Consider the following 20,775-nt stretch of genomic DNA (forward strand, 5'->3'; position numbering starts at 1 on the left):
GTGTGTCCTTTCATATTTGGCACAGGAAAAAGAACTAAGGGACCATAAGATTGTAGGACGAGACAATGCAGAGACTGTTTGAAGACACAAAACAGCAAAATGTTAATTAGAGATTATTTGCAAACTTAATTTTCTTTGATACAAATGCAAGCGAACAACACACACACAAAAAAAATCTCTTATCCACACTGATGGGATCACCACCACATATAAAAACAGGAATCCTGTGTCCCCGATGAGGATGGGGCTTTAGTGCGCATGCGCAACCAGTCTATGGAAGCAGTGATCGCGCATGTGCATTACTGCTACCGGAGATGTGCGCATCTCATACAGGACACATGTGAAATGACATATCCTACAGAAGCTAAATGTCGCTCATGGGATAACCCCCGAGTGACTAGTTCATGGTCGCTCGCTGAGCTTGGTAAACTATGGCCAATTTATTCCCTTTAGCGGCACCCGTCTTGTCCAGAGGCGGTGGGTACTACCACCCCATTAAAGACGTCATTCATAGGAATTCTCTTCTGCAGGAAATTAAATTTTTTTTTAATGATTTTTTTTTTTACTATATATATTTGGACAGAAAATGGTTGCAAAGGCGTACATCCACCTTGAAATATATCTGTTTCCTATCCCTCGACTAACCTGAATCGTCACAAAAAGTTTTACGGAATGTATGTACACAACATTTTCACACTTCTGAGCAGTAGAAGCTGAATTAATTGATCATCTTCATCTGCACCGTCTTCTCAGCTCCACTCACCGACCTCTGCCCCCTATTTAAACAAGCACAGGCTTCATGGTAGGTTCGTCATTAGTGTTTTATTTCGCAGCCACGTTTTCCATTAATCTCTTAATTTAGATTTGACAACTTCATTTACCCTGGAAAGCGATAAAAAAGAAAAAAAAAAAAACCAGCCGGCAATACAATCCAACAGCTAAACATGGGAGCGATTAAATTAAAAAGAAAAAAAAAACTCTGACAGACAAATAGAGAAATTGATTTCGCCTAAGAAATTAATATTCCAAACTATTCAGATTTACATATTAATATTCAAGCAAGACAGAGAAAATCAGTGCCCAGAATATACAAAGGATACAGTAAAGTCATTAACTCTACAGCTCGGGCTCACAAAGAAATAAATAGTAAAAGTGAAGTGCCCAAGCAGGGGTGTTAACTTGACTCTTCATGGGCGGGAACCTTCAGTGGAGCTAAACCCCCCCAAAAAAATCAATGATAGGAATATACAGATTGGATAGGGGTACATTACATTATATGTTATATTTAACCTTTCTCAAGAAGAAAAAGCAAAAGGAAAGAGTGCAGTGTCCAAGCAGGGGTGTTACCGTTACTCTTCATGGGCGGGAATATATTCAATGGGTGTGGCAACGGAAAGTAAATTAATTTATTAATCAGGGAAAGCCCATTTAGGTCCATCAATGAGCACTATATACAACTTGACTGATGCTCGCTTCCTGGGCAGATGCAGACTGATGGGGGCAGAAAAGTGTTAATTGGACTGTTCTATGACTATGCAGCATGCATGTTTGCAGTACAATCCCCTGCCGAAAATGATTATTTTTCTGCAGCCAACGAATGAGCATTTTGCTGATCGTTGACAGATCAGCGGAATGTTTACACAAGCTGATGATTAAGAATGCGGGCTCTTCATGGGCGGGGCCATTCTTCATGGGTGGGACCATTCTTCATGGGCGGGACTATTCTTCATGGGTGGGACCATTCTTCATGGGCGGGACCATTCTTCATGGGCGGGACCACTCTTCATGGGCGGGACCACTCTTCATGGGCGGGGCCACTCTTCATGGGCGTGACCACTCTTCATGGGCGGGGCCACTCTTCATGGGTGGGCACATCTTAGGAAAGCTTGTTTGCGGATTATCAGCTGTTTTAAATGGTCCTTAATGCTTATTTGGACAGCTGCTAATATAATTCATGGACTGGTACATATATATGTAAGTAAATAATCATGGAGGCCAACATATAGACAGTAAATAAGTGCACCGCAATGGGATAAATTGTGCCATTTTCCCCTAGCTTTGTTGTCCATAGGAAATGTAAGAAGTTCCTGTATCATGTGATCCCTTTCACCAGTGAAGTGTATGTCACATGACCCTTTTTAAAGCTTTTGATTGGCTCACAAAAGTTACCTTGGGGGAAGCTGCTAAATGGGCAAAATTATATTTACTATTAGGAAATCATACACAAACTTGAATTTAAACAGGTCTCACCTAGGGACACTGTCCCTTTAAATAATTCTAAATATTTAGGTTTTTTGCTATTTCAATATTGCAAATTACAATAATTCACAGATTCCACCTTCATAACATACAAACCTACAGAAATAAGAACACGTTTCTTATGAACCTGTACAAATAAAATATAACGTGACGGTGAGACGCCTCTCCACACACGAGAGAATTATGTTTTGCGTGATTCTACATATTTCTTATAATCCAGCGAGTGCGCGTCTACTCTTGGGGTCTACCACGTCAGTGAGGTCAGGAGAGCTCCCTGGGAATTATCTTTTTGGCCTGTCCAAGTCGTCGATGGCTGCCAGGAGCTTCTGTCTGGCCTTTTTGTTTATGTGGGATCCAAGACAGACGTTCACCAGGTTTGTTAGCTGCTTGGTGGAATATTCCTGCCGCCAAAAAAAAATATAAAAAATATGAAAGAGAAGATTAAAAAGTTTAACTTTTTGCAAATCTTTTACTACTCTCACCATTTAAAAAAGGTGCATGGTTAGAAAAAGGCACTGGGCATCTGCAGATTTAAAGGGAACCTGTCAGCAGGTGACCTGTCAGAAGCCATACTGGTGAATACCTAAGCAGAGCACCACATGTAGACCCCCACGTGCCGCCCAGGGGCACGAGCATCTTATTAACACAAAACTGAAAATAAAGATTACACAACAACCACAAGACGGATTTCATCACCAAGTATCATTGTAATCAGTATAACGGCGCCGACCTGACACTGTCTGTAGTTACTGAGCACAATCCTGCTGACAGGTTCCCTTTAAACAAAATGTTTGGGTTTTTTTTTAAACAGAATTTTCTTGGCACCTTTTTGCCTTAAGTCAATAGGGAAATATTACAATATTACATTCCATACAGTGTGTTTACTTTTTTTGTACGTTTTTTGCTAAATTGTCTTTTGTTTGTAGTTTGTTTTTTTTTGTTTAAATCCATTGGGCCGTAGGTCTTGCATTTGTCAGGTTGTAGCATGTTTCACTCATAGACCCTCAAACCGTTAACATGTTTTGAAGTTTTAATAGCAAATTTTTGCGTTTTCACATTTCAAATCATATGATTTCATTAAAGTGGCAGCTGTCTGACTACTTACAGGGTTTCTTTAAGAATGTAATAAAATTGCCCAGTCACATAATTCAAACAGCAGCCTATACTGGTCATGTGTCAGGGTGGCTGCAGTCTGAAGAAACACTGCTCCCTGAGACCTGTGTCTCAACTGACAGAGGAGCTTTTTTTTTTATAAGCACATATAACGGACTTTCCCGAAAAGGGGCAGCGACAAGAGAAGAAAAATCTACTCCTCGAGTGACTGCACAAAGAATTTTTTTCTGCAGCATCAGCCCTCTGTGCTCAGTCAGTCTAGGAGAAGATTTATTTCTTTTTCAGTCACAGGCCTTCTCCGACAGCTCCAGTATGAGTACTTCCAAAACAACTCCCCTGTCAGTTGAGACACCGGTCTCCCGACCTGTGTTATTTCAGACTGCAACCTGTCCTGACCCATGACTAGGACAGGCTGCAGTTTAAATTATGTGATGGCGGCCATTTTATTACATTCTTGGAGAATCCTTAAGGTGGCTACATGCTAATTATTTTCTCTTATAGGAAAATTAGCATTTCATAATGACCAATTTTCTCTCCAAATGTTGCAAATAAAGAGGCACTCTCACAGAGCCATAAGGGTATATAAATTACGTAACTGTTAATGTAAAAAATAAGATAAAGACAAAGGTGTATTTCCATGCTTTTTTTGGAGGGGGAAGCGTGTGGAGGTTGCATTCAAAATCTCATTTTCTTCCAACCTATTGGGAAATTGTAAGTTAATAGAGGGGTCCCAGAGTCGGTCATTCGCCCTATAGGACTTGACAATATCCTCGTAATGCACAGAAAGTGAATCACTTCAAAGACAATTGTGTAATACTCTATGTCACCAGTGGTGGCGCTGCAATGGAATTGAACAATTTCTACCAGGTTCTTCCATTAATTAAAGTTGATCTGTAGGAGGGGGACACTCTTTAAATTAGCTTATATTTTGGGGACTCTTATAGATTAAGATATTGCCCAGAGCAGACAACACTACGACATAAAACGAAGAGCATATTCCCTCCGATGGCCCACCACAAGTTACTACCATGAAATACCACTACATCAAGAATGACGATGACTGATCAGTACGGCTGTGGACTGACGGAGATGGCCTTGTATTGAGAATTGATCTGGTCACTAATTGGGATCAGTCCCGTATGATGAGTGGACTTCCGCCACTAGTGGGGCAAATCATACAGTACAACAAAAGAAGTACTCCACTGTGGACAACCACTACTTGTTAGAAGGGTTTCTTTATAATAAGCCGATATCTGAGTGTCAAGTGATCAACTGTGATCTGTGGGTAAACCTGTTAGTAAGAGTTGGAATTCTCTGCAGCACCACCACAGGAGAAACTAAGTATTACACCGGATGGGTCCTCCAGAGAGAAAGACACTCGGTGTAGCCACTTTGGCCAAGAGAGGAGGATCCTGAAGATCGGAACCACCTCTATTAAGAGGTCTTACAAAATGAAGACTTTCACTCAAAACCAAGGTGCACGGCCCATTGTGGGGATGGGAACGCTCACCCTGTGCTCCTTGATCCAGCGCTCCATGTCATTCTCCGTCAGGTAATAGGCTTTGATGTAGGTCTCTACGAACTCCTTATCTGGAATCGGCCGGATGTCAGTCAGCTTCTCCAGTTTCATCAGGAATTGCTGAAAATCGAGCTGCATCAGAGCCCGGCCCTCGTTGCTGCACTTCTTCACATTGGCATAACTAGTGAGAAAGAGCAGATTAGGCCAAGCAGCCGGATTACACACCTTAAGGCGGCTGCTTGCTGATTGTTTCTCCTTTCAGGAAAAAGAGCATTACTTACCGATTATTTATCTCTCCAGATGTTGTCACGGAGCCGTCAAGTGCGACAAGTGCCGTGACCTGGTCACCCCTGTAACTCTGCACAGTGCCCGCTAAGGGTCAAGAACGGCCCGCCATTGCTATAAATGCACCCTCTACAGACTTAAGGTCACCGGCAGGAGACCCTCACCTTCTACTAATGCAGGCCCTCCTGTCACCCCACCTGACGACCTCCATGTGCCTCCCGCTGCCTCCATTGCTCAAATTGACATCCTGTTCCTCTAGGTTCCAAGGTGGCCGCCAAGGTATTGCTGACTTTGCCTCTCCATGGCGTGGTTTAGACTTCCAATGGAAGCAGGAGGAACGTAGCATTGATCTGAGCAGCGGGAGACAAATGGAGGGCGCCAGATAAAATGACCATATGTGACAAATGGATAGTCACTTATCAGTCCCAGGGACGACGGTCACTTCCAAATATTATTGGCCTTATATATGCAAAACAAAAAAAGACCCCTATGTAGCGTGCACACCCGGGCGTACAGCACGGACATGTCCTCACTCCGCAGTACAGGCTACAAGAAGCGACTTCCTTCTATACTGCAGCCGATTGTAATGGATGAAGGGCACAGAACACAATCTACCCCAATCACTCAGTCACCCCTTATGGACAGGATTTGTTTTTAACCTTCAGGTCACAGCATATTTCTGGATTTTTGCCTCACCGCATGCCAGGAGACACAACTACTCTATTCATCCATAGAGTTATGTCTTTCAAGCTGTAATTTTTCTTTTTGGCATATAATAGTTATCATTTCATTTATTAAAGGTTTTTCTTTTTTTAAAGCCAAATGTGCATTTTTTGTTATCTATGCTGTAGAGCCCGTGTGTAACATGGATTAACATGGGAGAGCCAGGGCTCGCACTCAAGTCCTGAGATTGGTGGGGGTCTGACACCTGGGACCCTCACTGGATAAGACCTCCATATGAGATTGGTGGGGGTCTGACACCCGGGACCCTCACCAGATAGGACATCGGTCTCAGATTGGTGGGGGTCTGACACCTGGGACCCTCACTGAATACGACCTCAATATGGGAACAATGGGGGTCTGACACTCAGGACCCTCATCAGATAGGACATGAGTATGTGATTGGTGATGGTCTGACACTCGGGACCCTCACTGGATAAGACCTCCATATGAGATTGGTGGGGGTCTGACACCCGGGACCCTCACTGGATAAGACCTCCATATGAGATTGGTGGGGGTCTGACACCCGGGACCCTCACTGGATAGGACATCAGTATCATATTGGTGGAGATCTGACACTCGGGACCCTCACTGGATAGGACATCAGTATGAGTTTGGTGAGGTCTCACCGGATAGGTCGTCAATGTGAGATTGGCGGGGTCTGGCGCTCAGGACTCTCACCAGAAAGGTCATCTGACAGCCTCTTTGGATGGGTCATTAGTACACGATTGGTGAGGGTCTGACATCCGAGATCCCCGTTGATTAGCTGAAAACTGTTCCTACAACAGCCAGAACTGCAATGTACGGGGCAAAATGCAGGCATCAATGATCACCAAGAATCGTGACTTTATAAAGGTTAAACGGCCAAGATCAGAGTTTTCTCTGATCCCATCACTGACAGAATGTCGCCGCAGATGATTGGGCAGAACAAATACTGTGCCACCACCACCATCATAATGCCATGAATGTACGAAGCTGGGAGCTAGATAAGTATTGTACATTTACCCCAAGTCACTAAGGCCATGAAAATCAGATACAGCAGAGTGCACACTAAGACAATGCCAGTGACTATAAAGAAAAATGGAAATAAACTATACTCATTGTTTCACTTTATCTAACTAGATATGGTCAACTTATCTTATATAAAAAGACTCTAAAATGCCAAAAAGCTCAATTGCTATTTTCTTTCTACCACTAGGGGGAGCTCAGCACAGACAGATTTTTAAATTTCTCATTCAACTTCAATTAATGTTGCACCTTTTGATTATACAGGCTCTTTGTGTCTCTGAACATTCAACTTTGATGTGATCTGTGGTCATAAATCAGCAGAGAGGAGCTCAGAGAAAAAACAGATAAAAGAGAAATTCACCCAATAGGAGGAGCTCACTGATGGCTTCTCAGTGCACTCATTCTGCAGTCAGCAACCTGTGCAAGCATTTCTAGTAATGACATTTACCCCTCCACCAGCGTCCTGTTGGCGAGACGGATGCAGTGTTCCCATAGGATGTTGGAGACGGGGAGCGGGATTCGGACGTGTTTCGAGAGATCTGACAACTTCTTATTAAACTGCTCAAATTCCTGCAAAAGAACAAAGTCAGAATTTTAGCCAAAGGACATCACAAGGAGCTCTACGGCGTGATATAGCACTCTGGATATTGTAACAGCGGCGTTATGTACTGTGCCGAGTCCCAGGGAGGGGTCCATGTACAATATGGCTATCAGACATCAATAGGAGTTACTGCCATGTTAAAGGGATTGCCGCATCTTCCCCTTTAAGTATAGCCTATTAAGACATTGGACTTTTTACAGGGGATCCCAAGTTCAAAACCATCTTAGCAGGCTCTGATTTCCAAAAGAAAAGTAAACCGAGTTTTAGCGCCACCACCAGGTGATCATGTGCTGACAACTGCAGCCAATCACTGGTCTCAGTCATCATATCAGAAGGAGGCCAGTGATTGGCAGCAGCGGTAATATGGAGGCACGGCATGTGATCACTACAGAAAAGTCAACAGAGATTAATGGGAAGCATCGGACAACTGACCAGCGATCGTGTGCTATACATCTATGTAACAGCTGCAGCCAATCACAGGCCTCACAGACGATGCAAGAGATTGGCTGCAGCGTCGACGTGAATATACAGCATGGGATCACGACAGCAAGGTCAACAGAGACGGACAGGAAGCACTAAAGGACTGAAGAGGTGAGCATTGTTTTTTTTTATTTTTAATTTTTTTTTATTTCATAGCATTACCTCTTGTTGATATTTGTGTTTTTTTACATCCTGGGCAATCCCTTTTAAGAGGCTGGCTCAATATTACTGCTTAAAGGGGACCCGTCGCTTGCCATAAATAAGTACTTTTTGTACCTGGTGTAAATGCCGCTGTTCTCCTGAATCCGGAGATATTTCTCTTTTGTTACTGCGCCTCTCCGTTCCAGAGATATGGCCCAACATACTCTGTATATAAATTTTGTCTTGTTAGCCAACTGGGTGTGGCCCTCAAGAATACACACCCCCTTGCTTAGATTTATATACAGGGAAGAGAAGGCCATATTTCAGGAACAGAGAGGCGCAGGAACTAAAGAAACACATCGCCGGATTCAGGAGAACAGCGGCATTTACACCAGGTAGAAACGCTACATATTTATAGCAAGTGACATATCGTCTTTAACCCCTTAATGATCTACGATGTATATTTTCCCCACACATCGATTAGGAATCTATGAAGCTTAGGAGCCGACCGTGCTTCATATGAGGCAGACGCTGTATTTTAACCACTTAAAAGCTGCTGTCAATCCTCTGACACCGGCATTTAAATGGACCCGTACGGCAAGATACCGAATGCCTCCGTCGCTGCCATCTTGTTCCTGCAATGAAGCTCAAATACAGGCTGAACTCCATAGGAGAAGTGCGGGATCCAGCACTACTGCAGTATACAGTGTAAGCAGTCGAATGATGGCAGGTTCAAGTCCCCTAAAGAGACTAAATAGTAAAGTAAAAATTAAAAAAAAAATGTTGTAAACTATATATAAAAAGTAAAAAATATTAGATAAAAATCACCCTTCTTCCCATGAAAATAATAAAAAGAAAAGTTACTTAAAAAACACAATAAAAAGTGAAAATGGTGTCAATAAAATTGTCACCTTGTGAAAAAAACAAGCCCTCAATGAGCTCCATGGACAGAAAAATAAAGTTATGGATTTCAGAAAATGGTGACAATTTTTTTCTTTTTTTTGGGGGGGGGGGAGGGGATTTCAGATAAAAAAATTATTTACCACTAAAATAATTAAAAAAATTGGCCAAATTTGGCAGAGAGAATGACAGTCATGGTGAGAGTGGTCAGGAACGCAGAGAGCCACGGCCATATAGTTACTGGATGAGGAGCGGAATAATGACCCATGTGGTCCTAGGAGGAGGTCGGTGGTCTGGCGCCTCCACAGTGCAGCAGGACATGGCTGGTAACGCACCCTACAGGCCGCTATTGACGGCAGTGACCCTGCGGACACAGCACCGCGTACCTTCAGTAAGGCATCGACGTACACGTTGTGCTGGGACATGATTTCCTTCACGTCCCATTTCACGTTGGCCATCAGCAGCAGCAGCTGCTCGTAATCTATGGCCTTCGCGGCTACGATCCAGTATATCGGCTTGCGGAGTTCACTGGCGGTGGACACGGTCTAAATAAAAAAAACAAAAAGAAGGGAACGTTATACAGGGGGACAATAACAGTACCCCAATACCCAGGACTGGGGCAAGTGTTGATCAGAGCTGTATCAGAAAATGTTTATGGGACCACCCTAACTAAGATGGTTTATTGGAGGACTCTTATTCACAGTTTATGGGGTCACGTTCCGTCTGAGACGGGTTATGAATGGACTCTCTTCTCAACTTTGCTATATGTTAATAGGGGGATTCTGTACGAAACTATTAGTAGGGGTCCTCGCTTTATATGAGCACTCTCTTACTGACCCTGTTTATGAAGAATCTCATAGTCTATGGGGATATTATGTTCTACGACCCGGCTTAAGGGTGAACTATTTCCACTTGGTTTATAAGGATACCTGGAGACAATCTGTCCGACATGGACAACGATACACTCCGGCCAACAAAAGACACGAGGACCCTCTCCAGCCAACACCATACACGAGGACCCTCTCCGGCCGACACCATACACGAGGACCCTCTCCGGCCGACACCATACACGAGGACCCTCTCCGGCCGACACCATACACGAGGACCCTCTCCGGCCGACACCATACACGAGGACCCTCTCCGGCCGACACCATACACGAGGACCCTCTCCGGCCGACACCATACTAGAGGACCCTCTCCGGCTAACACCATACACAAGGACCCTCTCCGGCAGATACCATACTATAGGACCCTCTCCAGCCGACACCATACACGAGTACCCTCTAAGGCAGATACCATTCACGAGGACCCTCTCCAGCAGAAACCATACACGAGGACCCTCTCCAGGCGACATCATCCACAAGGACCCTCTCTCTGGCAGACACCGTACAGGAGGACCCTCTCTGGCCGACACCGTACACGAGGACCCTCTCTGACCGACACCGTACACGAGGACCCTCTCCGGTCGACACCGTACACGAGGACCCTCGCAGTCCGACACCGTACACGAGGACCCTCGCAGTCCGACACCGTACACGAGGACCCTCGCAGTCCGACACCGTACACGAGGACCCTCGCAGTCCGACACCGTACACGAGGACCCTCGCAGTCCGACACCGTACACAAAGACCCTCTCCGGCCGACACCGTACACGAGGACCCTCTCTGGCCGACACTGTACACGAGGACCCTCTCTGACCGACACCGTACACGAGGACCCTCTCTGGCCGACACCATACACGAGGACCCTCTCTGGCCGCCACCGTACACGAGGACCCTCTCTGACCGACACCGTACACGAGGACCCTCTCTGACCGACACCGTACACGAGGACCCTCTCTGGCCGCCACCGTACACGAGGACCCTCTCTGACCGACACCGTACACGAGGACCCTCTCTGGCCGACACCATACACGAGGACCCTCTCCGGCCGACACCGTACACCAGGACCCTCTCCGTCCGACACCGTACACGAGGACCCTCGCAGTCCGACACCGTACACGAGGACCCTCGCAGTCCGACACCGTACACAAGGACCCCCACTGACATCACACACGAGGACCCTCTCCCCCACTGACATCACACACGAGGACCCTCTCCCCCACTGACATCACACACGAGGACCCTCTCCCCCACTGACATCACACACGAGGACCCTCTCCAGCCGACACCGCTATTGGCTGGACTATCTGGCTCACAGTGGTTATAGGGACATTTGTGAACACTCTCTGGCTGAAGGTGACGCTCTCTGTCATTGTTCATGGGGTATTCTGTGGATGAACACTGGAAGAAGCAGGACTGACACTGATAATAGGGACACAATCGTACGGACACTGTTTCAGGGTACATATTTTAGGGATATTACTAACCAATCTGTTTATGGGGGCACTCTCTCACTGACGTGTTTAAGGGGACACTCCCAGACAATGGTTATGGGGACACTCACTGATCAACACTATTTATAGGGGTCTTTCTGAATGACACAATTAATGATGACATTTCTTCCCTTAAACTGTTTATGGGGAGACTCTCTGCCTGACACTATGTGGAGGATACAGATAATGAGGACACTATGTCTGAAACTGTTTATGGGGAGAACCTTTGCCTGACACGGGTAATGAGGAGATTTTTTTTTTTTTTTTTTTTTGACGAAGGAAAGGATTTTCCGAAACGCGCGTCGGGGTGCGCGGTGTCAGGACCTGGCGTCTCTCCCTGCAGGTAGTCTACAGATTCAATCCTTTTTTCTTCTTTTCTGCACTTGCACTGGTCTGGTGTGTTTACTGCGCAGCGGTGTGCTGCCTTCATTAGTGGCTCCGCACTCATTGTTTTTATATTATAACACAGACATAATCATGGCATAATATACGCTGCAGTGGTGTGTCTTCATGCTCTGTGGCTCTACATATTGATATCTGTGGCACAAGGATTGAGTTTTATAAATTGCACTATATTTTTCTGTCACTTTCAATATTGGGTATTTCTTCCATATTTTGGTTAGTATATTTGAATTATTTTTGCCCAGTATATAGTATTTATTTTTTTCACTTATGCACTTTAATACGTCCTTTTTGAGCTGATATTTGGGATCCCTTTTTCTGACTTGATATAGTCCAATTTCTAATAAGGGTATCCTTCTATATATAACACACGTCCTTTTTCTGTGCTACTTTTTCTCTTAGCCTTGCAAATTTTGCACTTATACACTTTTATATAGATTATTGTTATTTATTATTATTTTTAGTATTTTTTGTTTTCTTTTTGGAGCACATTTTTTGAGGTTTTTATATAAAAAAAAAAAAAAAAAAAAAAAAAATTTTCCTCTAAAAGAAAAGTTTTCTATCTGTAGTACCGGGATTGTAGACTACCATATATTACTATATATTTTTTATATAACCAATTTTTCTTTATTGTCCTGAAATAAAATCGCGTACTTGTTTTTATTTTTTTATTATTTTTAATGTAATTTTTATGTACATATAACTTGCTTGCCACTCACTGTAATAAAGGCTATTCTATATTTATCTTCTGTGTGGATCTACTCCTTTTTGGCATTCCAGGTCTTGGTTGTTAGGGTAACCCTTTAGCCAACACTGAGTAAGGAGACCCTCTGACCAAAACTTTTTATGGGGGGGCGCTACAATTTGAATCACAAAGTACCGTAAATGAAGAGACTCTCAGACCGTCACTGATTATAGGGGAACTCTCTAATTGTAACGGTATGGTGGGCTCTCTCCTAATGACACAGTTAACAAGGACACTATGTCTGACATTATTAAATGGGGACGATCTCTGACTGTCAGGCCGTGTAGATTATTCTATAGACGGGTGCGGGGAGAATATTTTCTGGGGTTGTTACTCAGAGCACTGACCTGTGAATAAAACTGCTGCAGGAAAGGTTTCTTAGCCGCCGGCATCACAGAGTCGAGATGATTCTGGAGAAACTCGAACTGTTCAGCCAAGAAAACCCTGAAAAGAAATAACGTCCTAGCGCTTAGGCAGGTGGAGGCTGCGGGTGCGGGATATTGGGCTATTACCAAGCAATGGCATCAAATCACTAAAACGATTGATTGCATTTGACACCCGCTGTCCGTGTGCCCTAAATAAAGATACATCTTATTGGTCTTTCGCACTTTTTCTTACAAGGAACAAATCTCACAAGTTGCCGTTCTCTTGCAGCCTGCAGCGGATTTTCCTTTCCTAAAGGATTTCTCTGTGTTAATCATAATCTCTTCCTTTCTGTACATCGCTACCGGGCCGGCATCAGAGCAGCCATCCCACGGCACCATGCCGCCACCAGCACGCCGATAAGTGGCGAGGGAGGATTATCCAGGGCTTGATTCATGCAAAAAAAGGAGTTTAAGCCACGGTATATATGTTTTGTCTCATTAGACTACGGTAGACAAAAAAAGAACAAAGAGAAAAATAATAAGAAGCACAAGGTGGCGGAATTTAACAACGAAGCCTTGCAGAACTAGGGCCCTCAAATAGGACCAGGGGCCAATAGTGATGGGGCAGAAACCATTTACACATCGCTGCACGATGAATGATAACGGAAACCTGTGCAAGGAAACATACACGAGCAGGAAAGGAAGGGAGAGAAAGAGAGGGCGGGAAAGGGAGGCCGGGAAAGGGAGGGTGAGAGAGGGAGGGCGGGAAAGAGAGGTCGGGAAAGAGAGGGAGAGAGAGAGGGCAAGAGAGAGAGGGTGAGAGAGGGCGGGCGAGAGAGGGAGGGCGAGAGAGGGAGGGCGGGAAAGAGAGGGAGAGAGAGAGGGTGAGAGAGGGCGGGCGAGAGAGGGAGGGCGAGAGAGGGAGGGCGGGAAAGAGAGGGATAGAGAGAGGGTGAGAGAGGGTGAGAGAGGGCGGGCGAGAGAGGGCGGGCGAGAGAGGGAGGGCGAGAGAGGGAGGGCGAGAGAGGGAGGGCGGGAAAGAGAGGGAGAGAGAGAGAGGGTGAGAGAGGGCGGGCGAGAGAGGGAGGGCGAGAGAGGGAGGGCGGGAAAGAGAGGGATAGAGAGAGGGTGAGAGAGGGCGGGCGAGAGAGGGCGGGTGAGAGAGGGCGGGCGAGAGAGGGCGGGCGAGAGAGGGCGGGCGAGAGAGGGAGGGCGAGAGAGGGAGGGCGAGAGAGGGAGGGCGAGAGAGGGAGGGCGAGAGAGGGAGGGCGAGAGAGGGAGGGAGAGAGAGAGAGGGAGAGAGAGAGGGAGAGCGAGTGAGGGAGAGCAAGAGAGCTGATCAGCTCTGATGCTCTCACTTACGGTACAGATGCGTGAGAACTTTCTCGCAGCGGCAGCTCAGTGCTATACACTGCATGAGCAATTACCTACTGTCAGTGAATCGCTGGCTGTCTTTAAGAGAAGTCACATCAGTAACTGCTCTCAAAGTGATCAGGATCATCGTGGGACATTATGGATTATCTTCTCTGCAGACAGGTAAGGAATATTGTGGTTTATTATTATTTTATTTTTGTTCCAGGAGACATTGGCTTTGGTGGATTAGGCGTTCGGTGAGTATGATTTAATTAAGATTCGTTAAAGAAGTCTGTGTAGTTATTTAAAAAAAAAAAGGACTGGGTGTCTGTTTTTATACAATATCACTATGGGGTTACTAATGGATAGGTGTCTTATAGACGCCTCTTCATTACTAACCTGTGGGCTTGATGTCACCTGACAATACAAAGGCGACATCAACCCCACAAATATAAAGCCTACTTGTCACCGCTACAGGGCAAGTGGGAAAAGCGAGGTACCTTATAGATGCGCCTTTTCTGGGGTGGCTGAGAGCTGATGTTTTTAGTTTGTGAGAGGACAACATCCATGGCCCGTTCCTAGGCTATTAATATCAGCCCGCAGCTGTCTGCCTAGCCTTTGCTGGTTAGATTTTATAGGGGGGCCCTATATCAATTTTTTTCTGGGGTCCCCCTGTAAACTAGCCAGTAACGGCTAAGCAAACAGCTGTGAGCTGATATTAATAGCCTGGGAACCTTTATGGCTATTGGCTCCATCCAAGAATATTAACATCAACCCTCAGCCATTGAATTTCTCTCTGCTGATTATTAAAATTACGCGGGAGCCCACGCAATATTTTTTTTCTTTAAAATTAATAGTTGTGGTTTGGTAACAGCCCATGTACCTTCCTTCTGTTAACACTCCTACATAGGCTGGTGACAATGTGTGTGTTTGTGTTTACTTATTGGCTTAGGAATGAGGGTGTCAGGCTGACAAGTTTTCATTACTAAAGGTACCTTCACACATAACGATTTCGTTAACGATGTCGTTGCAACGTCACGCTTTTTGTGACGTAGCAACGATCCCGCTAACGATCTCGTTATGTGTGACAGCGACCAACGATCAGGCCCCTGCTGGGAGATCGTTGGTCGTGGGGAATGATCAGGACCTTTTTTTTGGTCGCTGATCACCCGCTGTCATCATTGGATCGGCGTGTGTGACACCGATCCAGCGATGTGTTCACTGGTAACCAGGGTAAATATCGGGTTACTTGCCCGTAAAGAAATGGGCACCTATTTACTAACAGCTAAATCTAATGGTCACTACTCCATGCTAATTCTCTTGGATCTTTCTGCAGCATTCGACACTGTGGATCATCAGCTCCTCCTCACTATACTCCGCTCCATCGGCCTCAAGGACACCGTTACACTGATGCCTCTACCTTGTGCCAGTCATTACACTGGTTACCCATCCACTCAAGAATCCAGTACAAAACTACTACCCTCATCCACAAAGCACTCCATGGCTCAGCACCACCCTACATCTCCTCTCTGGTCTCAGTCTACCACCCTACCCGTGCCCTCCGCTCCGCTAATGACCACAGGTTAGCATCCTCAATAATCAGAACCTCCCACTCCCGTCTCCAAGACATTACACGTGCTGCGCCAATTCTTAGGAATGCACTACCCAGGTTAATACGATTAATCCCCAATCCCCACAGCTTTAAGCGTGCCCTAAAAACTCATTTGTTCAGACTGGCCTACCGCCTCAACACATTAACCTAACTTAAAAAACCGTAAACCATAATCGGGTTCCTCGCATCATGTTCTCATTCACTTTATGCAGTTAATAGCCCTCTGTGTCTGTACTGCTACATACTTAGGCTGATAACTGGTTCATGCAGCTTTACGTGAACACCCGAGCCTTACACTATGGCCGGTTCGAATAACGAAAGCAATTGTCACCATCCACCTCTCGTGTCTCCCCTTTTCCTATAGATAGTAAGCTTGCCAGCAGCAGGGTCCTCATTCCTCTTGGTATCTATTTTGATCTGTGACTATTGTTATTCTGTAATGTCTATTGTCTGTACAAGTCCTCTCTATAATGTAAAGCGCTGCGGAATATGTTGGTGCTATATAAATAAAATCATTATTATTAATATTATACCTCTGACCGGGCAGCGGAGACGTGTAACCCCAGTCTCATGTTTGGTGCGTGCACCTATAATAAGACAGTTCTAAGGAACATTGCTTCATTCCTTAGATTTGTCTTTGTGTACCAAGCGGAGTCATTGTGACAACCTGAGCGCTATTTGGGCCCCATCTGGCCAGTATGAGGTACATCATAAGAGGGTACGCATCAACAGATGGCACTGCGTGGAGAATCCCCCGACCCAACAATGTTCTTGGCCATGACTAAGGGGCTGCAATACTTTTTAGAAATCCATGGACCTTTAATTGTTGTTCCGCCACCTTCACTAGGATTGGCTGTTTGATCTGCGGTCCTAGGCGGAGCTGTATGCACAGATACACCGCTGAGTCTCTGGAGGGGGGGGGGGGAGGGGTCTCACCCATGCATGGTTCATTAAGACACTCCAGGAAATTCCTAATAACTTTTGTACTTGTTTATTTCTTATGCAAAAAAATAGATAAAAGTTGTAAGTAAAATATGTGAAAAAAAAAAAGTTACAAAGAAATTAATATAAAGTTATTTACATCTTGATCTAAAACATTCTAGTCGCCACATGTTACAGCTAATGAACAATGGCACCATTGGGGGCTCGTTTCTACCTTTTGTAACCCAAAATAGATAACTAGAGAGATATTTTTGACACTGAAATCCGCTCATCTGGCGAGTTCTGAAATCTCACTATATTAAGCCAACTCATCCTGGCGCAAGAATAAGATTTACCGGATGCCAGGAATCTGGAGTGCAGCGAGAGGGAGCAAGGGAAGCAATAAGAAAATAAATAAATATACCAATAAAAAAGGCAAATAAAAAGAGAAAAAGATCCTAAAATGTCCTTTAACCTGATCATGACCAAGCGCTATAAATGTTCCGTGCATTAATTACACTCTATTCTAAATTTATGGGGCAGAATTAAAAGGGTTTTTCACCTTCTACAACATTTTTGACCTAAATTCATGTATTTGTATTTTTTTTGCAATAGAGTTGTATAAATAATTTTAGGTTTCCAGACTCTTTATTTCCCTGTACATTTAACTTTGAACTGTGATCATAAATCAGCTGAGAGAATTAAAAAACAAAAACAACTCTCCTATTGAATGGTCAGAAGGAGCTCACTGACAGATTCTCAGTTAACTCATTCTGCAACCAGCAACGGAAAAGTCAATACAGAGGCTACAGAAGGCAAAGGGGGCTGGATTCTCAATGCAACCCATTTGGAACAATAATTATTAGCCTCAATTCTAAATAAAACAAAATTAAAAAAAAAAAAAAAAAAGTGATGACAAGAAGCTTCCAGCACACACGGACTAGCTCTGCCATTGGAAAGAGTCAAAGAGTCACTATAGGGGACCATTTTCTCAGTAACTGGAGCTCCTACAGATGCTCAAGTCAAATAAAAAGGCAAAATTGAAAAGAAAGACGAAAAAAAAATAAATTATATATATATATATATATATATATATATATTTATTATTTCTTTTCAATTTTGCCTTTTTATTTGACTATACTTTTATACAATTTTTCCCGCACAGAATAATGTCTCATACGGCTACATGCAAAAAATTGCTGAAATGCTTAAATGCGGAGAGGAAAAGACAAAAAAAAAAGGAAATTGTCTAAGAAACAGTGCCACCCTTGACCAAAGGTTGAGACTGGTATTGTAATTTAATCCAAGTAAAGTGAATGGAACGGATCTGCCATACCACAGACCACTCATAGTCAGGGGTGGCGCTGTTTATGAAAGAAAGTAGTCATGTGCTTGTGTTCCTGGCCAAGCGCTTTAAAGGCAAATGTGATAATAGCTGTGTAATATGGATATTAAAATAATCATGATAATTAAGCGTGAGTGATCATGAGTCTAAATATATTCAATCCCCATTCATTCAACCCAAATGACAGCTGCAGCTTGTACTAATCAGAGCGAGATTTGAGCAGTAGCAGGGAAGAAGGACACTGAGGATCTGATAATCAGACTTGATGAATAGTGTCTCGCTAGCAGGACAGATGGGCACTGAGGAGCTAGGTGGACATAGATTCAGCAACAGGGAGGAGGAACACTGAGGAGCTATCAGCACAGCAGGGAGGAGGAACACTGAGGAGCTATCAGCACAGCAGGGAGGAGGGACACTGAGGAGCTATCAGCACAGCAGGGAGGAGGGACACTGAGGAGCTATCAGCACAGCAGGGAGGAGGGACACTGAGGAGCTATCAGCACAGCAGGGAGGCGGGACACTGAGGAGCTATCAGCACAGCAGGGAGGAGGGACACTGAGGAGCTATCAGCACAGCAGGGAGGAGGGACACTGAGGAGCTATCAGCACAGCAGGGAGGAGGGACACTGAGGAGCTATCAGCACAGCAGGGAGGAGGGACACTGAGGAGATTTCCTGAGCTGGATTCTTTTTTCATTTTCATCGTTTCCAGAGAGCTTTGGCAGAAGCCCTTTCCGTGCTCGGATTGATTATGTCTTATGGAGACCATTCAAGAAGGGTGAGCTGAAATTTTGTGTGCGTTTTTACACTGAGGAGATGACAATCAGATTATGTGGGTAGAGAATCAGCAGCAGAAGGGCAGACAGACTGAGGAGCTGTGAGGATAGGTGGGCAGAGACATATCAGCAGCAGGAAGGAAGAGGATGGCACTAAGTAAATCTCAATTTCCATAGTAAGTACACTGGCCACATCAGGTATGAAGGTGCTAATTAAAATTGTATAAGGCTTGGAGTGTGAAATCTGGTGACAGATCCGCTTTAATGTACAGACAGACAGAATAAAAAATACTATATAACTACGGCATATACTTACAGGGACTCGGTAGCGACGACTCTCTGGGCGAGTCCATACAGGGTGTTGCTCTCCGTCAGAACCACCATGTGGCTCAGGTGTGGACTTGGGACCTTCTCCTTTCTTTCTTCTCCTGGCGCTAGAGATCCCACATTTTCACTGGCCACTTCCTACAATCATACATTACACCGTGTGTTAGAAGCATCTTATTAGACGGCGTTCTGGTTCAGATTCAGGTTCAGGTTCTATCGAGCAACATTAGATTTCATTAGGGAAATTCCTTCTTCAACTTCCAGCAATCTGTCATCTGCCATTTCTTGCACCCTCCCCCCCCCCCCCCCTAAATAGTTTAGAAAGCTACTCTGCACAGCAAATAGTGACATGGTAACTAGCAGATGGGGAAGAGGGAGATGAAGCTGCAGCTCTTCTCAGCATCTTTCTGTGAAGCCTCCTGCTGTAGGGGAGCTGAGGTCTTGGCCTTTTTTTTTTTTCTCATGGCCCTAAGAATTTTCCCCTGAGAGCAATTGCCCCTGTGCCCCTTCAGTACACCCACGCTACGCCACTGTCTGTGTAATGTCTGAACAGCGAGAAATGACAAGAATGATCATGGCAGCAGGAGGAGCTCCGTGCAGAGAACAGGGATGGTTGGGATTGTTGCCGCTGCTATTACTATGCAATGGGTCCATCCCTGAGGTGACGCCATACACCCGCACATCACATGTGGGGAATGGGTCCACTCTCTTCATACCCTATCTAATAAATATGTGAATTCCCCTAAACATTACACATTTGTATCACCTTTCCCTAGATTTCTGCATTATGCTGTCCTCCTCCGTTATTCCGCTTGGAAGTTGATGAATAAATTGACAACTGAGCGCTATTATTTCCATTCTTAAAAACAGAAGTGGGCTGTCAATTTTTTTCATTTATTTTCAGTAGATGTAACAGGGGATCCGCACAATGCAAAAATAAGATGCTCTGACAGTATTATTTTGTGGGGAATGCAGGAGGGGGTCTGCAGCCGGCTCACCGTGCAGGAGGCATCTGCTGGCGGCACACCGTGCAAGGAGTCTTCTGGCAGCGCATCATGCAAGAGGCATCTGCTGGCTGTGCACCGTGCAGGAGGCGTCTGCTGGCAGCGCACTGTACAGGAGGCATCTGCTGGCGGCACACCGTGCAAGGAGTCTTCTGGCAGCGCATCATGCAAGAGGCATCTGCTGGCTGTGCACCGTACAGGAGGCGTCTGCTGGCGGCGCACTGTACAGGAGGCATCTGCTGGCGGCACACCGTGCAAGGAGTCTTCTGGCAGCGCATCATGCAAGAGGCATCTGCTGGCTGTGCACCGTGCAGGAGGCGTCTGCTGGCAGCGCACTGTACAGGAGGCATCTGCTGGCGGCACACCGTGCAAGGAGTCTTCTGGCAGCGCATCATGCAAGAGGCATCTGCTGGCTGTGCACCGTACAGGAGGCGTCTGCTGGCGGCGCACTGTACAGGAGGCATCTGCTGGCGGCACACCGTGCAGGAGGCGTCTGCTGGCGACACACCGTGCAAGGAGTCTTCTGG

General features: G+C 45.3%; 1 protein-coding gene across 1 annotated transcript in view; it reads right to left on the reverse strand.

Annotated features, from left to right (window-relative positions):
* Nucleotides 1–803: 803 nt before the first annotated feature.
* Nucleotides 804–20,775, reverse strand: part of VPS50 (VPS50 subunit of EARP/GARPII complex) — a 195,118-nt gene continuing 175,146 nt past the window's right edge. The window contains exons 23-28 of the mRNA XM_069729396.1: nt 19,234–19,382; nt 12,895–12,991; nt 9,413–9,571; nt 7,353–7,474; nt 4,883–5,072; nt 804–2,660 (exon numbers count right to left, since the gene is read on the reverse strand). Coding sequence (XP_069585497.1) covers nt 2,541–2,660; nt 4,883–5,072; nt 7,353–7,474; nt 9,413–9,571; nt 12,895–12,991; nt 19,234–19,382 — 837 coding nt within the window. The 3' untranslated portion in view covers nt 804–2,540. The remainder of the gene's footprint in view (nt 2,661–4,882; nt 5,073–7,352; nt 7,475–9,412; nt 9,572–12,894; nt 12,992–19,233; nt 19,383–20,775) is intronic.

The sequence above is a fragment of the Ranitomeya imitator genome, chromosome 6, assembly GCF_032444005.1.
Source record: "Ranitomeya imitator isolate aRanImi1 chromosome 6, aRanImi1.pri, whole genome shotgun sequence".
Classification (NCBI taxonomy): Eukaryota; Metazoa; Chordata; class Amphibia; order Anura; family Dendrobatidae; genus Ranitomeya; species Ranitomeya imitator.